The sequence below is a fragment of the Microcebus murinus genome, chromosome 3 (genome assembly GCF_040939455.1).
Source record: "Microcebus murinus isolate Inina chromosome 3, M.murinus_Inina_mat1.0, whole genome shotgun sequence".
Classification (NCBI taxonomy): Eukaryota; Metazoa; Chordata; class Mammalia; order Primates; family Cheirogaleidae; genus Microcebus; species Microcebus murinus.
The window spans coordinates 19,273,708-19,298,318 of NC_134106.1; the positions used below are offsets into that span (position 1 = coordinate 19,273,708).

The 24,611-nt window shown below is 36.0% G+C and overlaps 1 protein-coding gene and 1 non-coding gene across 7 annotated transcripts in view; both read right to left on the bottom strand.

Annotated features, from left to right (window-relative positions):
* The window catches only part of ITSN2 (intersectin 2), a 150,000-nt gene that overhangs the window by 40,958 nt on the left and 84,431 nt on the right, over nt 1-24,611 (bottom strand). For all 6 annotated transcript variants that reach the window (XM_076000587.1, XM_076000589.1, XM_012788100.3 and 3 more), the window contains 11 exons: nt 22,248-22,384; nt 20,766-20,863; nt 17,327-17,502; nt 16,869-17,013; nt 14,621-14,826; nt 12,517-12,581; nt 10,515-10,681; nt 7,017-7,062; nt 6,806-6,927; nt 3,950-4,046; nt 3,327-3,518 (listed from right to left, as the gene is read on the bottom strand). In XM_076000587.1, the coding sequence (XP_075856702.1) occupies nt 3,327-3,518; nt 3,950-4,046; nt 6,806-6,927; nt 7,017-7,062; nt 10,515-10,681; nt 12,517-12,581; nt 14,621-14,826; nt 16,869-17,013; nt 17,327-17,502; nt 20,766-20,863; nt 22,248-22,384 (1,451 nt within the window). The remainder of the gene's footprint in view (nt 1-3,326; nt 3,519-3,949; nt 4,047-6,805; nt 6,928-7,016; nt 7,063-10,514; nt 10,682-12,516; nt 12,582-14,620; nt 14,827-16,868; nt 17,014-17,326; nt 17,503-20,765; nt 20,864-22,247; nt 22,385-24,611) is intronic.
* LOC142870379 (small Cajal body-specific RNA 21) lies at nt 23,816-23,963 on the bottom strand. Its single transcript, XR_012918785.1, has one exon.

Consider the following 24,611-nt stretch of genomic DNA (forward strand, 5'->3'; position numbering starts at 1 on the left):
GAGTGAACTGCATAGTTAACATTTATTCTTCATCTTCTTTGAAAAAGCAATTATGACTCTTCTGATAAGTAATTATTTCAAGTAAACAAAATCAGTATTTCTTATTCCTAGGTGATTTAATAAGTTGTTTTATAGAAATAATAAATGGTCTCAGATGAATCTCCTTGGGAATTATCCTTAGAATTATAGAATCGAGAGCCCTTTTATTCCAGGACATATGATTTGGTCACCCATTTAGGCAAAACAATAATGTACAATTTTTAGATATGATCAAACTAAAGAAATCTACATATATCAGCAAAAAAATAATAGGTAAGTTACTGGTAATAATTTTATAATAAAGAAAACTTTGAAAATACTCTTATTTTGAAATAACTTCTTGAACATGGTATTTTCCCAGCTCTCACTATGTAAAATAATTAAGAAAATAATTAGTACCTCCTCCCATACCCAGTATTTGCCTTTCTAGCAAACTGTTACTACTTATCCTTCATGTTCCAGTTCAGATACCCTCTGTGAAATCTCTTGTGGCATGCCTCTTTCCCCATAAAGATTTAGGGATCTCTTCCCAATACATATTTGTATAAATATTCATTATAGCAATTGTTGTGGTATGCATATTTATCTGAATGTTGCTCCCCACTCACCTCTAAAGCTACTTCATAGCAAGGACTGTTTTTTCATGGTTGTATTCCCAATGCCTAGTAAGTACATGGTAGACACTCAAAAAATACTTACCAAATGAATGGATTTCTTTTTTTTTTAATTTCAGCATATTATAGGGGTACAAATGTTTAGGTTATATATATTGCCTTGATGGATTTCTTTTTTTTTTTTTTTTTGACAGAGTCTCGCTTTGTTGTCCAGGCTAGAGTGAGTGCCGTGGCGTCAGCCTAGCTCACAGCAACCTCAAACTCCTGGGCTCGAGTGATCCTTCTGCCTCAGCCTCCCGAGTAGCTGGGACTACAGGCATGCGCCACCATGCCCGGCTAATTTTTTTTTTTTTATATATATATCAGTTGGCCAATTAATTTCTTTCTATTTATAGTAGAGACGGAGTCTCGCTCTTGCTCAGGCTGGTTTTGAACTCCTGACCTTGAGCAATGCGCCCGCCTCGGCCTCCCAAGAGCTAGAAATTACAGGCGTGAGCCACCGCGCCCAGCCCCTTGATGGATTTCTTAATAGAGGGAAGAATGTTAACAAAATCTAATAACACCATAAAAAGCAAAACCTAAAGCACATGGAAACTCTGTTCCTTTAAAATCATTGTGTGGGTCAGTAATAACTGAAAGACAACTATTCCTTTTCTTCTTATTTCTGTTTCAAGATTGTTATTTACTTGTTTTATTTCAGGGAGGCCTTGAAATTGGTTGTATTCCAAAGTTATACTGTCCTATAGGGTAGCCAGCAGCCACAAATGGCTATTTAGCTTTAGATTAATTAAAATTAAATTAAATTAAAAATTGAGTTTCTCAGTCATATTAGCCACACTCCAATAATCAAAAGCTCCATATGACTAGCGGTCACTGTACTGGACAGCACAGATATAGACTATTTTTCTTACTGCAGAAAGTTCTATTGGACAGCACTATATAGATTAGGTACCTTCCTCATCTAGAGGTAGACTGAGGCTCTGCCAGTTCTACCCATACTAAAATGGCAGACAAAGCATTCTATGGCCCAAAGTAATTTCCATGGCAAATGTGTCCTTGGATAACTAATTCATGTCAGTCTATATGCTTTATCATTCATGTACCAAACATTTGTTGACAATTTACTATACTGGTTCTTTTAAGCATAAAAAGTTGTCACTCTGGGAAGGTTACTTTCCTAGGAAGTTGTTATTGCCTTGAAGTAGTTTTCTCTTCAAGGCAGATTTTTAAATTATCCCCAGAGAAGAAACTGAAAGGACTGTCATAGAATATGTAGGGGAAAGGAAGGGAAGTCCTGGGGGGCTGGTCCTATCCTTCCTTTAGAACAGCTTTTATCTGTTTTTTATATTCTGGATTATCATATATGAGACTTAATTTTAAAAAAGTGTTCCAAACAACAATATAGTTGAAAAACTATCACTTAGGTCATAGATGCTACAAAAGCCATCCATGACCTAAGTGATAGTTTTTCAACTATATTGTTGTTTGGAACACTTTTTTAAAATTATGTCTCATATATGATAATCCTGAAGAGATGCCTTCAGGGATCACCAGCCAAAGATCTTCCAGACCCAGTAGGTTTGAAAACAATCTTTCTCAGAGCCAAGAAAGGTGCCACAGGTATATATATCTAATCAAGCAGACAAGCTGATTTCTAATTAATCATTGCAAACTGCCAAACCATCAGCAGAGCTTAAAAATGGTCATTCATCAGGCAACCCAAGTTGTTATAATTTTCTTTACCTTCTCTTAAAACCCTGAGATATTTTTGTGAATATGCAAACCATAAAAAACTGGACTCCTTCCATCTCCAAATTAGGAAATCTAGTTGCTCTAGCTAAAGGGAAGTCTTCTCCCAGGATCAGAACTATCTTTATAAGCTCTAATGTGAAAATAATATGCAAAATTATACATATAGTATTAAATAAAGTTATAATCCTTATACTGAATCATAAATGCATTTCACTTTTGACTGGGTTGCCATTTATATGTCCTCAGCAACTAAATTAGAATGAAAGGCTAAAATATTTCAAATAATTTCACAAGAATGATAAAAATACAAATCATGATGTATTTTGTAAACATTAAAGCTAAAAATCAAAAGGGTAGGAAAAAGTGACATCCATTTTATAAAGGTAAAAAATTGTTTCCAAATATTATTTATTCCCTAACTTATTATTAATGCTGTGTTTATTGTCAACTACAAGAATGGCTAGGTAAATACCAAGAGATAATTTAATTTTCTTCCAACCTGGATAATATGTAAACACGTGGGAAATAAACAAGAAGATTGCAAATTAATGGCATCTGCACATTAAAATGGTAAATTTAAATAGGTGACTAGGGCTATTTTTTAAACTAGATGCTGAAAAAGAAGATGGTGGTGAAAAGAAATTTCAGTACAGATGGCTGTCATACCAAAGAACCCATAAGAAAAATTATACATTCTTTCAGAAAAAGTCTAACGAGGTCTGAAGTTAGCAAAAACTATTTAAATAAAGCAGTATAAATTTTGACCTTCTAAAAAATTTCCTTTAGTTTCTTATTTTAAACAGTAATATGCATTTGCTATGAGTGCTGAGTTTAAGATCTGATCCAGAACAATAATAAACTCAATACTGCATATTAAAGTTTTCACATTAAGTAAAAGGTAAACAATTTGGTATTACTCACACTGTTGACTTGGATCTGAGTCTGTTGTCATCTTAACATAGTTTGAAGGAAAGAGACCAGTCACCCCATTGATTTCTCCTTGCCACCAGTCAGGATCATCTTTGTTCATAACATTAATAAGTTGTCCCTTGGAGAAATTAAGCTCATCCTCATTATTTGCTACGTAGTCATACATGGCAATCACCTGACAGACTATCAGAAGAACAACAAAAGAACAAATTAAATTGGTTATTTCTACAAAAGTCAAGTGCTAAAACTCTCCCTAGGATTTAAATTACTCTAATATTAAATATTAAAATTAGGCAAAATTTCCCTTGAGCTGTTCTATCTCTTCTCCTCCTGCCTCCATTCCCTGTTTTACAAAAAAAAGAAGAGATTTCCCAACTACAGTTAACAATCCAACCAGACACTTTAAGCATCATGATGTAGCAATTTCACACTGAAAAATTTCAAGGAGTGAAGTGGTTCAAGTATCAAGAGGGCTGTTTCTATACAAAATTTTTTAGAAAGGAAGTTCTCAGTGGTGTGTTACTTTTAAGCAGAGGTAAGGGAAGAACAAATTTGTAATATTTTTTCAGAGTTAGCTAATCTAAGAAGCTGCTGAGTTTTAACAAATTCCATACCAGGATGAAAGGCAGGTGTGGTTCTTTCACTACTTGGACCCAAAAGTTTAACGTGGCTGGCAGGAAACCATCCCTTCTGTCGCTTTTTTCCTCTGGCCTATAAATTAGCAAAAGGAATATAAAATTGAAAGATGAGAATAAAAACAATCAGCGAGACATCAGAAAATCAGAAACATTGAAAATCAGAAAAACTGTGGATGTGCAGTTAAGAATTTAATCTTGCCCAGAGAGAGGTTTAGCCTTTGCCCTCAGATCCTGGGAGGTAATCTCTAAATCCTTGGAATATCCTGACTGATAAGAGAGTCTTAGTTTATTTGGGATCTGTGGGCAATGCCAAATATAACAATGTGATTTATGGTGGGTGCTTTGAGTCACCCAGTATCAGCTCAATCTCGGAAGGGGTTAGAGACTGAGTTCAGCCATATTGACAACAACCATATCTATGAGACAGGAGCCCAAATAAAAACTCTCAACACTAAGGCTCTGGTGAGCTTCCCTGGTTGGCAATATTCTGTGTGTATTGACACACGCCATTACATGGTGGAGTTAATGCTGTCCATGACTCCACTAAAATGACAACATGAAGCTCCCTTTTTGGAACTCTCCTGCATGCTGTCCCATGTTTCTCTTCCCTTGGCTGATTTTAATCTGTACCCTTTCACTGAAATGGGAGGCTGAGGCAAGAGGATCACTTGAGGCCAGGAGTTTGAGACCAGTATGGGCAACACAGCAAGACCTTGTGTCTATAAAAATCTTTTAAAAAAATGAATCAATTGTGGTGGCGTGTGCTTGAAGTCCTAGCTACCTGGGAGGCTGAGGTGGGAGGATTGCTTGAGTCCAGGAGGTCAAGGTTACTGGGAGCTAAGACTGTGCACCATTGCACTCCAGAGTGAGACCCTGTCTCGGGGTGGGAGGGACCCAAACCAAAAAATACCTGTAACTATGAGTATAACAGCTTTCAGTGAGTTCTGTAAGTCCTTCTTAGTGAACTATTGAACTTGAAAGTAGTTTTGGGGACCCCTAAACTTATAATTGGTTTCAGATATGAGGGCAGTTTTAAAGGCCCCTAAACTCAGCATTGGCCTTTCAGGTAAACATTAAACAACTGGGGCGGGGCCTGGTAGCTCACGCCTGTAATCCTAGCACTCTGGGAGGCTGAGGCGGGCGGATTGCTCGAGGTCAGGAGTTCGAAACCAGCCTGAGCAAGAGTGAGACCCCGTCTCTACTATAAATAGAAAGAAATTAATTGGCCAACTAATATATATAGAAAAAATTAGCCGGGCATGGTGGCGCATGCCTGTAGTCCCAGCTACTCGGGAGGCTGAGGCAGAAGGATTGCTTCTGCCCAGGAGATTGAGGTTGCTGTGAGCTAGGCTGACGCCACGGCACTCACTCTAGCCTGGGCAACAAAGTGAGACTCTGTCTCAAAAAAAAAAAAAAAAAAAAAAAAACTTTAAACAACTGGAAGACTCACTATAATATGCATCTCAAACTGCTGCTGAAAATGCCATCTATAGAAGACCTCTATTTCTATTTCTATAGAAAGACCTCTATTTGGAGGTCTTTCAGGCTCAGAGTTCTCCTTATATTTCACAGAAATAATACTTATATTCAAAAAGACCTTTCTAGAGTTCTCCTAGCAAGATCAAGCCAACCCTTAAAATGGTGCAGCACACTGCAAATATCTCTTGGAGCTTTGTTAATAATTAATCAGAAGGTTGTAAATAAAATTTGTGAAGAACCATGTTTCCCATTTGGTTGGGTCCATTTTAAGTCAGAAAATGGAATATCAGAAGATATTGAATTTGAATCCTCACTGTTCTTTAGGAATCCTAAGACTCTAATTTATAAGAATGAAGCTTTGTACCCCCCCCCCCGATATTATAATCATTTTTCAATGCTATATACAAACACAGCCATTATACCTGTTGTCATTGTTTAGCCTCTAAAATGCTTTTTAATTTTAACTAGTTAAGAAATTTTAGAAGTGAGAGAAGAACCCTCTTTCTGTATCAAAACACATACAATAATCATCTATTAACATTTTAGGAAAAAATCAGGTTCACTGATGTCTGTACTCTTTCTTCGCACTGCTGTTTCAAAAACCTAAGGCCAGGCCGGGCGCGGTGGCTCAATGCCTGTAATCCTAGCACTCTGGGAGGCTGAGGCGGGCGGATTGCTTGAGGTCAGGAGTTCGAAACCAGCCTGAGCAAGAGTCAGACCCCGTCTCTACCATAAATAGAAATAAATTAATTGGCCAACTAATACATATGAAAAAAATTAGCCAGGCATGGTGGTGTGTGCCTGTAGTCCCCACTACTCGGGAGGCTGAGGCAGAAGGATTGCTTGAGCCCAGGAGTTTGAGGTTGCTGTGAGCTAGGCTGATGCTACCACACTCACTCTAGCCTGGGCAACAAAGCGAGACTCTGTCTCAAAAAAAAAAAAACAACATAAGGCCACTGGGAGATAGTCGAATGAGTAGTATTTTCTCAGTAGCAAACCTGGATCATGTCTTTCTCCTAAAGGTTATACTACAAGCCTGGGGCTATCCCAGGCAAAGATGATGCTGTGCTTTCCTTTAATAAGGCGATCTGTGGTTTATTAAGGGATGCATTATTGGAAAACAATTGTCTTTAAATAAAGTTATTCTTTAAATTGTTACTTATATAATAACATCAACTCAATTGTACTAGAAATGAACAGGCAAAAGATGAGAGGAAACAATATGTTAAAACGTTGATACTGATTACCTCTAAGTGGTATGATTACGGGTGATCTAAAATTTTTTATTAATTTTATTTTTTATGAGCATGTATTACTCTTACAATAAAATTGATAGACATTAAAGAATATTACCTGTAACTCCCCTTGCCACCACCCACTTGTATTTTTCTTTAGAATTAATATTAACTGCCCTGGTGCAAGGCTAAGTTGTTCAGAACCAGAAGCAACATATGCTGAAGTTACTTGAGCAATCTCTGAAAAGAAGAAGAAAAAGAAACTATGAATTCAAGACTATAACAGAGCAAATACTTTACTAATTTTTTAAGCTCACTAATATACATACCAGGTTTTTTGTTTGATGCTCCAGATTTGCTGGCACTCCCAAAACTCTACAAGGAAAATACATCATGTTGTTTTTATTATTTCCAACAGTCCAGATGTAAAAGTACAAAGTTTATTAGGAATTAGAGATTTTCAATCCCAGGATTCTTAATTTCTTTAAATGAAGATCAAAATGACAATGAACTTTATACACTATTGACCAAATAAGTGAAGAACCCAAACTTAATGAGAAGATCTCATCTGCTAATGGAATATATTATATACCAGTGGTTGGTGTTGTCATCCACTGACTTAACAGGGAAAAGCTTATTTTCTGAATCTTTCCTGAATAATATGACTCCCTAGGCCAAATGCACTCCATTCATCAATGGGGTTAGCACTAATGCCCATGATATATAACATATGTGTCTTGTATATTTCAAGGCGTATGTGAGTTTTGCTCCTGCTTTCTTTAAGGGATCCTGACTTTTCTATAGTTTCTGCTGAATAGGAGTCAATGTTTTTAGTTTTTATTTCTTTACCATGTTCCCCCCAGACTGACAGAAGTTGATCTTAAGAACAAAAAATCCATACCCTCAGTAGGAACTATGATCTCTGTTTGACTTTACAGGATAAATTCAACCAACCATACTTCCTCTTTTTAGGAATTTGAACCAAAAAAGGGTGGGATTGAAAAGATTTTTCTTCTGTTAGTGAATACACAGCTGGAGTACAAGTATTAAGCAGAGTTGATGGTAGTATATTTTTTGGGTACTATGTAACAGCCACTGCTCTAATAGGCTTCATATATTCAGCTATTTAGCTTTTCCAATAACATTATTAAGTAATTATTATATAATTATCCCATTTTACAGAGAAGGAAACCAAGGCACAGAAAGGTGAAATAACTTGCCCAAGGTCACTTAGCCTCTAAGTAGTACAGCCAGGAGTCAACCCAGGTGGTCTGATTCCACCACACCAATGTTCTCAATGTTGTGGCTTATAGACCCCTGGAAGCAGTCCTTGAGCCCCTTGAGTCTGTGGGGTTAAAAACTATTTTCATAAATAACACTAAGACATTACTTGCTTTTTTCACTGTACTGACATTTACAATGGTAGGTAAAATTGCTAGTGCTTTAGATGAATCATGGCAATGGCACCAAATTATACTAATACTATGTTTCCCCCAAAATAAGACAGGTCTTATATTTATTTTTCCTCAAGAAGACACCCTAGGGCTTATTTTCAGGAGATGTGTTATTTTCCCCTCAAAGGCTCAGCTTATAGCACGCACAGGATGGCCAGGACCTGACAGAGGGAGCTGACCTTGGTGGGGCTGCCCGCACCTTTCAGGTCACCTCTGGGATAGTAGCTGTCACGACAGGGCAGATGAGAAGGGCTGCTCATCTTCTTTACTACTCTGCGACCAAATGCATGGGTTGTGCAGATACGTTATGTAGCCACGCCCATCACTAGGTCTTATTTTCGGAGTAGGTCTTATATTGGACAAATGCTTAGAAATCCTGCTAGGGCTTATTTTAGCTTGCTTTAGAAATCCTGCTAGGTCTCATTTTCGGGGAAATACGGTAATCACAGTATTCTTCATTGCCATGCACTCACAGTAAAACAAACAAAGCCAGTTTCACTTAATGTCCTCAATCAAGTAGTAGAAATTTTATTAAATCTTAATCCTTAAGTATAATCCTTAAAAAATTCTGTGTGACTAAACAAAAGTATACCTAAAACATTTCTGCTGCATACCAAAGTATTATAGTTATCTCAAGGAAAAGCATTTGTGTGATTAAATTGTGAGCTAAACTAGCTCACATGTTCCATGTTTTTCATGGAACAACATTTTGACTTCAAAAAACTGAGAGACAAACCAGGTAGACTTGGGATTTAGCAAATATTTTCCCAAAAATGAATGCAGAAAGCCTGTCACTTCAAGAAAATAGCTGACAGGATTTGTTGCCAATGATAAAATTCAAACTTTCAAGGGAAAATTAAAATTTTGGAAAACTTGAATCTATCACTGTGAGTTTGATAGTTTCCTAGTAATTAAAGGTTTTTCTGATAAGCGATGATATTAACAAATGTGATTTTTAAAATATTGTATAATGAAATATGTCAATACAGGGAATATCTGCATAACTCAACGATTCAATATTTCTCAAATGACCAGTGAATGATGTTACCACATCATGCATGGGTAAGAGATCCATTCAACGCACAAAACAGACAAGTGAATCTTAATGCGACAGGAAAAATTTTCATTGATAAGGCTTCAGATTCCATGTTGCAACTAACCTATTCAGCATTTATCAAGTTTTGGTGTAGCAGAATCAAAAAGAATATCCATAGATATCTGCAAATGTCATTAAAATAATCCTCCATTTTCTCCCGTATGTGAAGAATTTTCTTTACCTACTTCAACCAAAAGAGCATATCACAACAGACTGAATACAGAAACAGATGTGAGAATCTAGCTGACTTCAATTTAAGCCAAACATTAAAGAGATTTGCAGAAATATAAAGCAATGCCACTCTTCTCACTAAACTTTGTTTTCTTGACAAATATATTTCTTTTTCATAAAAGTAAGCTATTTATGTTATCATATAATGGATTTAATTATTGTTATTTTAAAATGAGTTAATATTTAAATAATTTCAGTTTTAATTTCTAATATGGTAAGTATCATTAGATATAACTCACATGCTTAAAAAAAACCTCTCAGCTGGGTGTGGTGGATCACACCTGTAATCCTAGCACTCTGGGAGGCTGAGGCAGGAGGATCACTCAAGGTCAGGAGTTCGAAACCAGCCTGAGCAAGAGCGAGACCTGGTCTCTACTATGAAATAGAAAGAAATTAATTGGGCAACTAATATATATGGAAAAAATTAGCCGGGCATGGTGGCACATGCCTGTAGTCCCAGCTACTCGGGGGGGCTGAGGCAGAAGGATTGCTTGAGCCCAGGAGTTTGAGGTTGCTGTGAGGTAGGCTGATACCATGGCACTCACTCTAGCCTGGGCAAAAAGTGAGACTCTGTCTCAAAAAAAAACACCAAACTCTCTGGGGTCCTCAATAATTTTTAAGACTGTAAATTTACTGAAACCAAATAGTTTGAGAGCTTCTGCACTATATACTGGTGGTGGGATGAAATGAAGCAGGAGCTCAAAGTGTAGGCTGAGTCACATTATTATTAAAGCCTTAAAGTAAATAAAACTTTACAAACTCCTTCAAGGTGGTCCTTTTTGAGCTGCTCCAAATCCAGAACCACTCCCTAGCTCTAGTTATCACAAGGCTCAGCCCTACCTATGGCTCTTGTTCTTAGAATTTCATGAAATCTTGTCCCCCTTATCCGTCTAATAATAAACTCCATTTTACTAGAACTACCTTGAGTGCTTTCCTTGTAACTGAAACAGTCTGATAAAAACCATATACATGATACCTCTGTTTTAAGTATAAATCTGGATCAACAAGAATGGAACAATTTTGTTTTAATATCAAAATAACTCTACCTCTTGATCTTTTGGTTTGACATAGTTTGATGGAAAAATGCCAGTTCTATCTCCAATACTTCCTGTCCACCACTCTCCATCTTTCTGGGTCACCAGTATTTCTTCACCTTCGGTAAAAGTCAAATCTCCAGGTTCCACACTTGAATATGGATAAAGTGCAATATATTCTGGAGAGAATAAAGCAAAAAGAAGCAGATTTTGGTTGTAAGATGACAGATGTGAAAAAGGAATTAGGTTAATCTCTAAAATCTTGTATAAATTTATTGTAAAAGATTTTGTGCCTTAAGGAAACCTAATATAAAAAGATCTGAAGGTAGAAAAAGGAATGAAGTAATTATTTAATAATTCCTTAGAAAAAGGTTATTTTATTTAACATAAAGCTTTACCTCAGGGTTTCTTTTTTCTAATTGTTTTATTTTTTTTTAATCACAAAGAATTACCTAAAACTAATAACAGAATTAGTATTTCTACTTTACAGATAATGAAACTGAGGCTCAGTGAGATTTAGTCACTCAGTTACTTAGATAATGGAGTCAAGATATGAAAAGATATTTTTAACCTTCTTATATAAAATATATTTTAATCTGCTAAATTCTTTTCTCTTTAATTCTTTTATATCAAGTTATAGAAATGTCCAATATCCAGCAGACAGCAGCACTAGAAGCCAAATTCCATCACAATGGCCCAGCTCTTAACACAGTGCTTGGCTTGAAGTAAACACTCAATAAATATTTGTTTATCACCTCCAGGGAAATGTCTAAATGTTTATACTGGCTTTGAGTTTTGTTCCTGTGATTACTACTAGTTAGAATAAACAGTCAGTGACTGGGTTTTAAAGTCTTTTTCTTTCCTTTCTGTAAAGTTTTATTTATAATTGCCAACATGGAATTTGATCTGAATATCATCAACTAGAGAAGGTTAGAAACACCATCTAAAACCTTTACTATTCACATCCCAGTATTACTCAATTCAGCTGATTTAACAAAACTAACAGTGGTTACATGGTTTAGGGATGCTATTAAGTAAGGTCCTTTCCAAAATGCTCCTCACGACTTTCCTGGGCTCATCTCACAGCACTCACTGCACAGTACACCTGTGGTTCCAGCCTCACTGGTGACCTGAAGTTCCCTCAACTTTCACCACTGAGCTTCAGCTCATGCCATTCCCTCTGTCCAGAAGCACTTTCTCTTCCTTTGTCACTATGCGAGATCCTACTCATTGTTTAGGATGATGTAACATTGCCACCTCTGTGGATTCACAGGTCTTATTCAAAATTAAGTTGTTTTTGTTCACTCATTATAGAATTTATCACAACTGTATGCTCCACTCTACTGTGAGCACTTTGGAGACTGTGCTTTATTTATCCTTGTATTTTTCAGCACAGCATGGTCAACACAGTAGATACTGAAGAAACTGTTTAACCATTAAACTAATTTTTTAAACTAAAGATAAAATGTACTTCAACTATTTAATTCTACAATTAGCATATACATTTCATTTATAAATCTATGCAACTATTAAATAAAAATAGTGTCTGAAATTAGGGTAGACAACCTTTCATTTTTCATCACATTGACAAAATCAAAATAATTAAACCCAAAGATACGTAAAAAATGCTTTGTAATATTTATGATAAAGTGAACTTTGATCTTCTTTAATGATTTATGACACACTATAATTAAAAGGAAATTTATAAGCAACTAAATACTGAAATTTCCTTACCTCCTAAACATCACTGCAACACTCTTTATTTATGATCTGATTTATCGAGCCAGTCTATGCGAATTTTTATAGCACTGCCTTTCTAAAAGTGCCAAGTATTTTCAGCTATATTTCTACTAAATTCTTAACATTCATGTGAAATAGATACGGGCAAGTTTTCCTAACCTACCTTTAATACTTGAAGACACAGAAACAGGGAGAATAACAACTGTGCAAAGTCAGATAATTAGTCAGTAGCTAACCTGATTCCCATCTAATTTACAAGTTGCCAAAAGCTTACCTTCTCCAACTGGACAGGCTGCAGAGGTAGGTTTCTTATTTACAGCTGCATACAAAGCTTCTGGCCTGTCAGATAAACAAACAAACAAAAAACAACAATGAAACTCCAAAAAAGACACAAGCAAAAAACAAGAAAGATGATTTGATGAATATGGCAGGTTTTAGCAGTGCATTTTTTTAGGGCTTTCTCAAATTAAATATTGTCTCAGACTAGAAGACTCTCATACACAAAACTGCTAAGAACTGCTTAATTATAAACGTCTATATTTTAAAATATATTTAGGTCATTTCAATATGATTCGTAAACAGGTTTTCAAAAGTGAGATAGTTTGCCTTTCTAAAGAAACTTAAAAGACACCAGCACATTGGTAGATGGGCAGTCTTTTGGTGACGCACAGATGGGGCTCGGTTTGGTCTGGGAAAAACAAGGGCATTTCATAAATTTTATTGTTTGTCAAGAGTGTACTACATTAAAAAGTATAAAAATAATAAAACTTCATTTTTATATCTCAGAACAGGGATAACATCAATTTCCATTTTAACCCAGGAAACTGTTTTCAAAAATCTAGAAGACTGTTATGTTTTAAGAACTAGACACCTGTGGGATGCACCAGGGTTCCCACATAGTGAGGCAATTTTCAAATAAACAGAAGGGGAACCTTACTCCAACTCCTGGCCATAAATGAATGAACACTGCCTTGTTTAGTGCTAAATTCTCCATTAGCAGGTTTTCAAGTTACATGCCTTAGATGTAAGAAAAGAATGGCAATTTAATGAAAAGTTAGAAAAAATGCCCTCTAAAATATTTAAACTTAATCTCTTTTTTATTAAGTTTTTTTCTCTTACGTTATGAACATCAAACAAGATAATTCCCATAAAGGGCCTAGTACGGTGTTGGCATACAATTGTCAGCTGTATATTGTTGTTTACTGTTGTTGTTGTTACAGCCTTCTAAATCTAAAATTCCATGTTAGTATGAAAAGTAAATTTCTGCCTTTGAACTAATATTGATACACAGAAACTCAGCACTGAAAGGATTCTTAAAGATTATTTATTTAATATTTTCATTTAATCAATCAGAAAACTGAAGACCAAATAGGTTTACTCCTTACAGCCTGGCACAAACAGCAGAACTCAAACCTCTTGATTTCTAAAGACCAATATCTTTTCATTAAATCAGACTGCTTTTCTATTTAGATCAACTCCATACAGAACACAAGAGATAATTACCGGTAGGTAATACACGGTGTCCCAAAAGTTGCCATATATATAGGGAAAATGGGAAATTGTAGCTAAATGTATCTTTATTTACAAAATATTCATTACAAAATTTTTTCTTTGTATGGAGACTTTGGAACATCCTGTATTGTTTCTTACTTCCTTGTAATAAAGACATTTGATAACTTGACTCTCCTACAAACTGGGAAATAAAGGCCAGGGAACTTAACCTATCTGGTTTTTAGTTTTTGTTCATCTGAAAGTTCATTCATATGATTGCTTATTCATTTGCTCCTCTCTTCATTCACTGAGCAGTTACTATGCATTAAAATTATAGTAGGCATTAAAACCGAAAAACAAACAAACAACAAGAAAAGACATGCATTCTACCCTGATGGAGTTTATGATCTAATAAGAATATGGGTAAAAAAAAGTCAGTAACTATAATGCAATGTGCTATGAGCAACAAGAGGTTATGTTCAAGGAACCCTGGAGACCCAGAGATGGGAATGCCCCAATTTGGCAAATGGGAGGCCTTGAGCAAAGAGTTATTTAAATATTGACAATTTACAGTAAACGAGAGAGAAATGCTTGAAAGGAAATGCAAAGTAACTTTTCTAACTGATCTTATGGTACAAAGAAAGCAACAGATCTAAAATTTCAAGTATTTTGAAAACTTTATAAATCTGAAATAACTAGAACAAAAGATATTCTAAACTTGGAACAAGTATCTGAAATATGCTTTTTTCACCCTAGGAAATATGTTTCTGATAATCAAACCTGAACATAAACTTTTTATTTTATTGTACAGTCAGTCATACTATGGCTGACTTGCCAGAGAAACCGCCAACATCTACACCTCATGTACAATACATAAAGATGCTTACTCTTCCCGCTTTACTTCACTCCCAGGAATGATCTTAACATAAGATTTTGGAAACCATCCTCTTCCTCCGTGTACCTCCCCAAACCACCAATTTTCTTGCTGCTCCAAGACAGTAATAATATCATGCTTTGAGAAGTTCAGGTGATTATCTTTCTTTGCAGTCCAGGAACAAAGAGCCTGCGCTTTTAGGTTTTCTACAACCTGTCCCTATGAAAACAAAACCACAAAAATTTAAAAAGAGACAACGGTAACTATGATTTCTGTTTCGGAGTATTTAATATACTTACTGTTCAAACAGCAGATCAGTCTGGTGTGCTGGTGACTTAACCTTAATCTACTAACTGACTTAAAATTACATGACAGACGACCATGTGAGTAGCCTTCTGCTAAGTTAAAGATAGACTGAATACCTACCCTTCAAGGAAACGTCATCACTGGTATAGAAGGTAGCAGTGGGGGTACTCAAGAAATGAATTCGTAAGTCTATGAAATATATATCATAGAACAAATGAAAAGGGATTGAGTTACTGTAAATCTTTTTTCTCCTCCAGTTTCCAATGTCTCTTACCTGCAGCTGATTCAGTTCACTCTACTAGGAAATGAGATTCAGTTATGCTTGGCCTCCTGCCATTTTTCTGCACTCTTAATTTCTTTGTATTCTTATTCATTCTTCTTTCTCTCCCTCCCCTCTCAGAAGAGGGAGTGTTTTTGTTCTTTTAATAAGGTTAACCTCTTTACTTGTACTCCAAATTTCTCTTCTGCTTTCTCATTTTCTAAAAATATTTCATAACACTAAGTCTCTCTCTTCAACCTTCTTTCTCCACTTCTCTACTTTCTTCTACTTCTAAAATCCTCAAAGAAATTTGCCTTTGAGGTCTTAAACTTGCTTTCCAGTTTAACCCCTCAATCTCTTCTACTTTAGGTTCTGCACACATCTCAGTACTGAAATATACATATCAATTCCTCCCTTAAAAACCTTCAGGGGAGGCCGGGCGCTGTGGCTCACGCCTGTAATCCTAGCTCTTGGGAGGCCGAGGCGGGCGGATTGCTCAAGGTCAGGAGTTCAAAACCAGCCTGAGCAAGAGCGAGACCCCGTCTCTACTATAAATAGAAAGAAATTAATTGGCCAACTCATATATATATATAAAAATTAGCCGGGCATGGTGGCGCATGCCTGTAGTCCCAGCTACTCGGGAGGCTGAGGCAGAAGGATCACTCGAGCCCAGGAGTTTGAGGTTGCTGTGAGCTAGGCTGACACCACGGCACTCACTCTAGCCTGGACAACAAAGTGAGACTCTGTCTCAAAAAAAAAAAAAAAAAAAAACCTTCAGGGACATCCCATTGCCAAGTTTAGCAGGGTATTAAATACTTGACAAACAACTTCAATTTCTCTCTCCAACTTCACTTCTTAACCCTTTCTCCATGAATCCTGTACTCTAGCCATATTATTAACAATTCTTGTTTCCTGAAAACACACTGTATTAACATGTTTCAGTAACTTTTCTCAAATTTTTTCCACTGGAATAACTTTCTGTCTCTGTTTGGTGAAATATGCTTATCTTTCAAGATCCTACTCAAATACTCCGCTCTTTGTGAAATCTGCTCCAATTCCCACCAACTGAGTAAGATTCTATCTCCTGTGTATATCCCTCAGGACTTTGCAACATTTCTCACACCTCACAGTTGTGTATGTGCCTTCATTAGATTATGAACTACTTAATGGCAGATAATTTTGACTTATTTTTTCTTAAATTTCTAGCACATAATAAAATGTCTGGAACCTACAATCATACAATACACATTTTTTGAATGAAGGTGAAATCTGTAGACTTTATTCTGATGAAATCTGTGATTCTTTTCAATAATGTTAATGTAACAATACTTGCAATGGTTAAATCTAAATCAGAAGCTAAATATACATAAAAAAGTTCCAAGGTTCCCAGAAAAATGATTTATTCATGAAAAAAACAAAAACTCCCAAGCCTAAATCTCTTATCTTTTTACAATAACTACAAATCAACAATTATAATCAGATTTGTAAAAATGATATTTTGAGTTCAGAAACCTTAGCTCCTAGCAAATTGGTACTATAGGAAATAATTCATATCACATGTAAATAAGAAAGAAACTGAATGCTACAAATTCTGGTTAAATGAATAAATGATGCCTTTGTACAAAAATCTTCATTCTATTTTATAGGAATCAGGAGCAACTTCAAAGACCAAAGCACACAAAAATTACAAACATACCTGTCCATGAATAGGTGATATAGAGCCAGGGGACACAGTGCGAGTGAAGGCTGATTTTTTCTGCCATGACGTATTAACACTTAAGTTTGAAAAAGATACATTTTGATAATCAGTCACTGATGCTGGTTGATTTGAAGGAAGTGGTCTGCAAATATAACATCTTCATGTAAATATACCTAATTGTTTAGAACTTAATGAAGTACTACTAATTTATCAACTTGTATATTATATACACTGTGTTTAAATACAATTTGTGGGGAAAAAAAGGATTCTTGAACAAACTACTGACCTATGTTTTCATTTACTAAATTTCAATATTAAATTTGGAACAAAAGGTACTCTTGGAGTGTCTAGCTCAGATTATAATATGATGAAGTAGAGCAAGCTGACACAACTACATATTAGGTATTTATACATTTGCTGAGCTACGTAAACTCCACTCTTAGCTAAAAACTTACTCAAAAGAAGTTGAGGTAGCAGGTAAAGATACTGTAGGAGGAAGTAAGGCCTTCTTAGGAGATACAGCTTTTTCACCTGATGGCATTTTTTCTACATAGTTGCATGGAAACCAGCCGAAACTTCCTTGAAAACTACCATAAAGCCAACCAGGTTCTCCTATGGTTTTCTCATCAACCTAAAGAAACAAACAGAAGAGTTAACAGTGCTTAGAAAGCCACACATTTACAATGGAAAGAGATGCAGACTATTGTATAGTATTCTCATTTTCAGAATTAAGCCCATCTAACTAAATAGCTAAGGCATTTTCAATATAGGTTTTGCAAATCTTTTGTCAGTTTCATATTTTTATGCTATTTAAATGGTATTTTTATTTCAGCTTCTGAATTTTCATTGTTTATACACAGAAACACAACTGATTTTTGAATATGGATCTTGTATCCTACAACCTTGCTAAACTTAAACTCACTATTAGTTCTAGTAGTTTTTAGAGTCTGTGGGATTTTCTATAAAATCATGTCTTCTGAAAATAAAGACAGTCTTACTTTTCCCTTTCCAGTATCAATGTCTTTTACTCTAATTTAAGTCACTCCAGACCCATTAGGATTTTTCCCTTAGCAGATGCTGTCTCTCTATTTTAAAGCTCTTCAAAGTTCAAACCACTTACTGTAGAATTGAAAGCCTCTGAAAGAAATTATAGTTTTTTAGGTTCCAACTTATCTTTCTAGCTTCATCTCCTACCCTTTGTCCTATATTCTAGACAAATGATTATGCAACATTCTTTAAATTCACTGGGTACTCACAAGCCTCAATCTCAATGTTTTTATTTAAGGTATTTATCCTGCCCAGAATGTTACATGGTTTAGAGGAAAGACCACAGACTTGGGCGTAAACCATGTTTCAGTCTTAGCCATGCTACCTGCTTAACCTCTATTAAGATAACAAATATTATCTCAAGTCTCAGTTTGCTTATCTATAAATTTTAGGGAATATACTTATACTGCCTTCTTCTGGGTTATTTTCAGATTTGAACTGAGAATAACTATAGAAGTGCTTAAGAAACTGTAAAGCACTAGCAAATATAAAGCATAATCCTTTGAGGCCTTCTTCCATCTCATCCTTGGTGAAAATGTCCCCCAATGCTATTTGGTTGTTTTTTGCTTCATTCTCTGGGTTTCCATAGTACTTTGTTTATATAAATTGCTAATCAAAATTTATATTTTGTATAGTTTTACACATTTCTGTCTTTTTCTTAGACTGTGGCCTCCTAACTCATTTTTGTATACCACCAGCAGGCACATAGTTAGAAACTCAACAAATGTTAGCTTGAATGGACTATTCTAAATTAGATAAACAACAAACTTAAAGTGTAATTAATGATAAATGGATTTATTATCAGGGAAACTTCATTTATGTTTATGGTAAATAATTCTTATTTTAATGTTATATGTCTGGCTATTTATTACATCATGGATGAAATGTTTAGAAAAGTCCTCAACCAGACCTTCTATAGTTAAATGATATAAATAATGTCATAGCTATGTAACTACCACAAAATAGTATTCTGAAATAGAACAAAAGGAACCACTTAAGAAATATTATCTTGTAGATCTAGTTTAAGACTAGTTTAGAGCAATAAAAATAAAGACAAGAACTCGATAAACCCCGAAGAATTCTGTAACCTAAAGTATTCCAATGCTGCAGAATGCTCAGCATTATGCCTGATTTAAATATGTGGTTTCAAGGCAAGAAATCACTGTTAATCTATGAGTACTGACATTCAAACACCAACTTCCTCCTTTTCCTACAAACTTTTAAAAGCATAATTTTTTTTTTTTTTTTTTTTTTTTTTGAGACAGAGTCTTGCTTTGTTGCCCAGGCTAGAGTGAGTGCCATGGTGTCAGCCTAGCTCACAGCAACCTCAAACTCCTGGGGTCAAGCAATCCTTCTGCTACAGCCTCCCGAGTAGCTGGGACTACAGGCATGCACCACCATGCCTGGCTCATTTTTTCTATATATTAGTTGGCCAATTAATTTCTTTCTACTTATAGTAGAGGCGAGGTCTCGCTCTTACTCAGGCTGGTTTTGAACTCCTGACCTCGAGCAATCTGCCCGCCTCAGCCTCCCAGAGTGCTAGGATTACAGGCGTGAGCCACCGCGCCTGGCCTAAAAGCATAATTTCTGTAACACTTTCCCTTAATATTTTCAACAAAAAAAAGCTCATTCATTCTGTAGAGTTAGACCAAGTTATTTTAGGAAGGAGTCAATTTTAATCCATTTCATAACTGTCATTTATACTTATCAATTTTTAGTTGTCAATTTACATATTGAGTTAAACTAGAAAATTTTACATAAATTCTCATAGGCCTAGAGAAACTACTTATCACTTCAAAAATAGCATTAATAGATTAGAAGGCTAGAAAAACATTTCAGCCTATCATGGAAATGTGTCCAGGACTTAGTGGAATTTCTAACCTTTTTCTCTTTCCATGAAATCTCCTTTGCCACCTCCACTAAGCTGAGGAGACCTTGCTTCCTATCTATCTATCTCACCATCATCAACAAGTAGAGGAGGAACAGTAAGGACAGCAGACATGGCCTCGGGCTGGTTGTAAACAGACCTCTCCCCCAGCTCAGGAGCAGCTATGCCATTGCCAGTGGCGGCAATGGCAAGAAAAGGAATGTATGTCGGGGGATCATCTTGTATGCTTGAGTTCTGCCAAATGCTATTCCAAGTGTTGATAAACATTTGCTACCGAACAATAAAATATACCAAACTGGTGACAGTGTAGGGAAAAAATAAAACACACTGGTTAGGTACTCTGGGTAATAGTACCTTAGTTAAAGAAGAAAACTGAAGCAGACACACTAAAATCCCAGTTTGTGTGCTTCTAAAGCCTGTACTCTTTCCATTATATCACACTGGCTCTCTCAAACATTATCCTAGGGATCTTCTCTTATTCATCCATTTTACATGGTTTGTGATAATACAATAAAGATCCTTTGTTTCAAGGAATAAATGGCCTGTATCCAGTTACAGCTGCAGAATCTAACTCCTTCAACTCTTAACAGCTGCCAGAAGATAACCAGCCCTCCAAAATTTTATTGTTAATTCATTAAAATAACAAAATTACTATCACCTCTTATGATGCGAAGCAGTATGGCAGAGTAGACAGAACACTAGCTTTGGAAATCAAAAGCTGTATACTTGCATCCCACTCTGGCACCACAATGTTGACGACAGTTATAATTTGTGTGAATCTAAGCTTCCTTGCCTAGACTATGGTAGTAATAATAGCTGGCCTATGCAGCTCTCAGATATGTTGTAAGGGTAAAATGAGGTAATGTTTAAGAAATATTTCATAAAGGAAAATAATTATATAAAGTAATATATTACAATGTATTCAGCTTATTCATGAGAAAAAAGACTTTGTTTCCTACCTGAATTATGTCCCCAGAATTAAAACTCATCTCATCATGATTTCTTGCTTCAAAGGGGTATAATGCTCTATAATTCACCAAAACACTAGCTGTCTCACCTAAAGAGAAGATAATTGTCATTATTTGCTACTTATATATATATATATCTTTGCTGTGACTTAATAAAGAACTCTTAAAATCTAAAAGAAAAATTGAGCATTAAAACACTATAATGAAAATCCATTTGATACAGACTTGTTAGGATTTAAATATCCTGACTAGGATTCACATAATGAATATAAAGGCAAACAGGATGTTCATCTTAAGCAAAGTAGGAGGCAGTAAAACAAAGAGAAGACTTCCAGGCTGAAGCATGCACATGGATCTAAAGGAAGGTGCAGGAGTGCTGGGCTGGGCTACACAAAGTGGAAGGAGAATAAGCAGACAGAGACTTAGTTTGATCTGTGGAGGTCAAAACACAGAAAACAACAGGGAAGAAAAGCACAAAAAGGAAGTACAAATGAGGAGATTAGTAGGCAAACAAGTTGGCTGAAGAAAGATCTATAGATTTACAAGTATGATTCTAAAAGAAAAATAGAGAAGAGTTCACAAATATACTGGATTTGATAAGATTAAAAATTTTTTACTTTGTTTATTTTTAGAATAAATGCTTAGGCTTGTCAAATTTTCTTTTTTTTGCAACAGAGTCTCACTCTGTTGCCTGGGCTAGAGTGCTGTGGTATCAGCCTAGCTCACAGCAACCTCAAACTCTTGGGCTCAAGCGATCCCCCTGTCTCAGCCTCCAGAGTAGCTGGTACTACAGGCATGTGCCACCATGCCCGGCTAATTTTTTCTATACATTTTTAGTTGGCCAATTAATTTCTTTCTATTTTTAGTAGCGATGGGGTCTTGCTCTTGTTCAGGATGGTTTCAAACTCCTGACCTTGAGTGATCCCCCCACCTTGGCCTCCTAGAATGCTGCTTGTCAAATTTTCAACACATTGGATCACTAATATTGACTCGAAGGTTTATGTATCCAAAAAAGATATAATGACACTCAGAGTACTTTAGGAATAGACTCTGAGGTGTATCAAAAAACAAAGTATATCTTCTGAGAAAATTTCATTGTGCAAAGACTTAAAATTTTATAATTGTTTCATTAAAATAAAAAGCTTAGTTCTACTGGTTGAATAAAATATTTAAAACTATTTTACTTCAATTACAAAAATCAGGTAAGGATCTTTTTTTTCAGTTAGTCATGGTAACTATATTCTGTTTTCCTGCTGTGTTAAGATTTCTACCTTCAATCTGTTTTAATAAGCCCACACACTTTTCATCCACGTTTAATTTAGAAAAAGATCTTTTCTGACTTTAAAATTAGCATCTTTCTGTTTTAACTGTCTCTTCCTTTTTTCGCTTTTCATCAGGTTGTTGTTTTTCTTATTACTTTAGTAGTTCTGTCTCAAAAAATATCAAATGTATTATTTTTATCCTTATCCTTACATTGTTTCTCCTCAACTTTCCGTTCCTCTTCTTGAATTTTTTCTTGTGTTTTTTCTTCCTGGAGTCGCTTTTGTTTTTCTTCTTCCTCCTTTCTAAGACTTTCTCTCCATAAGTTTTCTTTTCCTTGCTTGGCTTTCCTTTACATAAAAGAAAAAGAGTTTGCATAAGGTCCTAACATTTTTTTTACACCAAATAAAAATACAATAGAAGATCTGGTTCCTGTCAAGTTCAAGAACTAGCAAAGAGGTATTGATAGGGAGAAACAGTGGGGACCAGGGATGAAAGGGAAAACATCAATCAATCAAAAGAAGAGCCCTGGACTAATGGATGAGCTGAGATGTGTGACTGAAAACTTCCTACACTCTCAAATTCCCTCCTGCCAACCAACCTCAAAACTCAAGGAAAAAACTTGAAATGGAACCATTCAGCAAACAAACCTAAAAATTATATCTAAATCTCCTTCCCCTTTCTCCACATTGTTCACAAGGACTGCCTTCCAGCTTTTATTCCCACTATCCTATCTAATCTCTGTTTTTGAGATTTAGTCATTGCTGTGAAAATTGGAAGTGCTTCTGGAAAGATTACCTACTTTTTACATTATCACTTCAAAAAGTCTTTTTCATTTGCTTAGATAATAGAGCATTTGTCCATTATATGTCCAACCCTTTATAAATGTTTCTATGACATTTGATGCAGCTACAGTTTGGTTTCTAGCCAGTCAAGATGCTCTGTGATCAGACTTAATTATTTTAGTATTAGAATTAATGTACTTTACAGGTTTCCCTTGCATATATTTTTATGACCTTACTCAGAGACAGAGCTGCCACCAGTAAATTTAGCACTTTCAGGGACAGTGGAGGTTGTGGCTAGATATATCCCTGTGATCTGGGAGCATTTATATTCCACCAAAGTGAGAGTCTGGGATTAATTCCATATTTCTATTCCTTAATTCCTGGAGGAATTTAGAAGTCCTGTATAATTAAAAAGACTGTAAACCCTCAGACATCAATCCTTTCTCCTCATCGCTAAATTATTTTATACTTCATATTTTTGGTTCATTCTCCCATTGCTAGCTTCCTTCTAATCCTTTCCAAACCCTTTTATGTCCTCTATCACACCACAGAATGCTTCCTTCAGCAGCTTTCCATAACTGAAACTGGTTCTCTTTTGAGAACAATGCTTCGCTTGCATCCTCACTCAATTTCAACTAATATTCCCTTTTTCTGTTCCTCTGCAACTTTCCCTGACACTCTCTCAAGCCTAGGATTATCCGAATTCCCATAGCACTATAAACACCACTACCAGTGTACTTAGCACATATTTAGTGAGATAAAGAAAAGATCAGAGAGTTCATTAGATTCTGGTAAACTTTCTTCCTTCTCTTTCTTTCTTCTCCCTCTCCTCTCCCTCTCCCCTCCCCTTCCCTTCCCTCCTCTCCTCTCCCTCTCCCCTCCCCTTCCCTCCTCTTCCTTCTCTCCTCCCTCTCCTCTCCTCCTCTCTCTCTCTCTTTTTCCAACTCTTCATCCTTTCCACCAGCTTCTCCTTTGGCCAGGTTATTACACCCAAGTAAATATAAGGCTAGAACAGCCCAGGTGAGGCTTCTTATTTAAATGCCTCTCCCATGGGGGGGGTGGGGGGGCACATCTGGCCTCTTTACTCTAGGCTAGACTGAGAGGAGGTGGAGTAGGCTGAGCACACTCCCAGGAAACTTCGCCAGAATTCTGGTAAACTTTCTTATGTGAATTAGTGGATGAATAATGGGTCCAGTGCAAGGAGATGCCTCAGAAGCTAGGCAACAGGCAAAGAGAATGGTTTTCCCTACAATGGGAAAACCTATTATCAATAGCTTGGGAGAAGAAAGGAACATACCTAGGTGAATGGCCAAGCAAACCAAGATGTGGTACTAAGACCCAGCTCTGGACTGATTAGATCCTACATATACTTCTGTTCTCTTTGATATCTCCTCTCTATCTAATAAGATAATGTGCAAGAATGATTAATGAAATGAAATGTGTATTACTACTATAATCTGTTGGACTGAAGGGAATTGTAAGTAAGATGAAGAGGTATCAAGTTAATTGCATGATATATCAGAAAACTCTGATACAGGGACTAGCCACGTAACCGTTGCATAGTTCTTTTGTGCAACGTTAAGTGGCAACTAATGTTTGTTTGAACTCTACTGTCTCTATTTCTACATTATTTCTTGTTAGAACCCACAAAAACAGTGGTCTTGGAGTAAACACTATTACAGCTATTTGTTGAACTGTCTGACTCTCCTATTAGAATTATGAGGAACTCAGGAGGCAAGGAGCAATCCAGAATCTACTGGCATCACAGCTGACAAAAGCCACTTAACAAAAA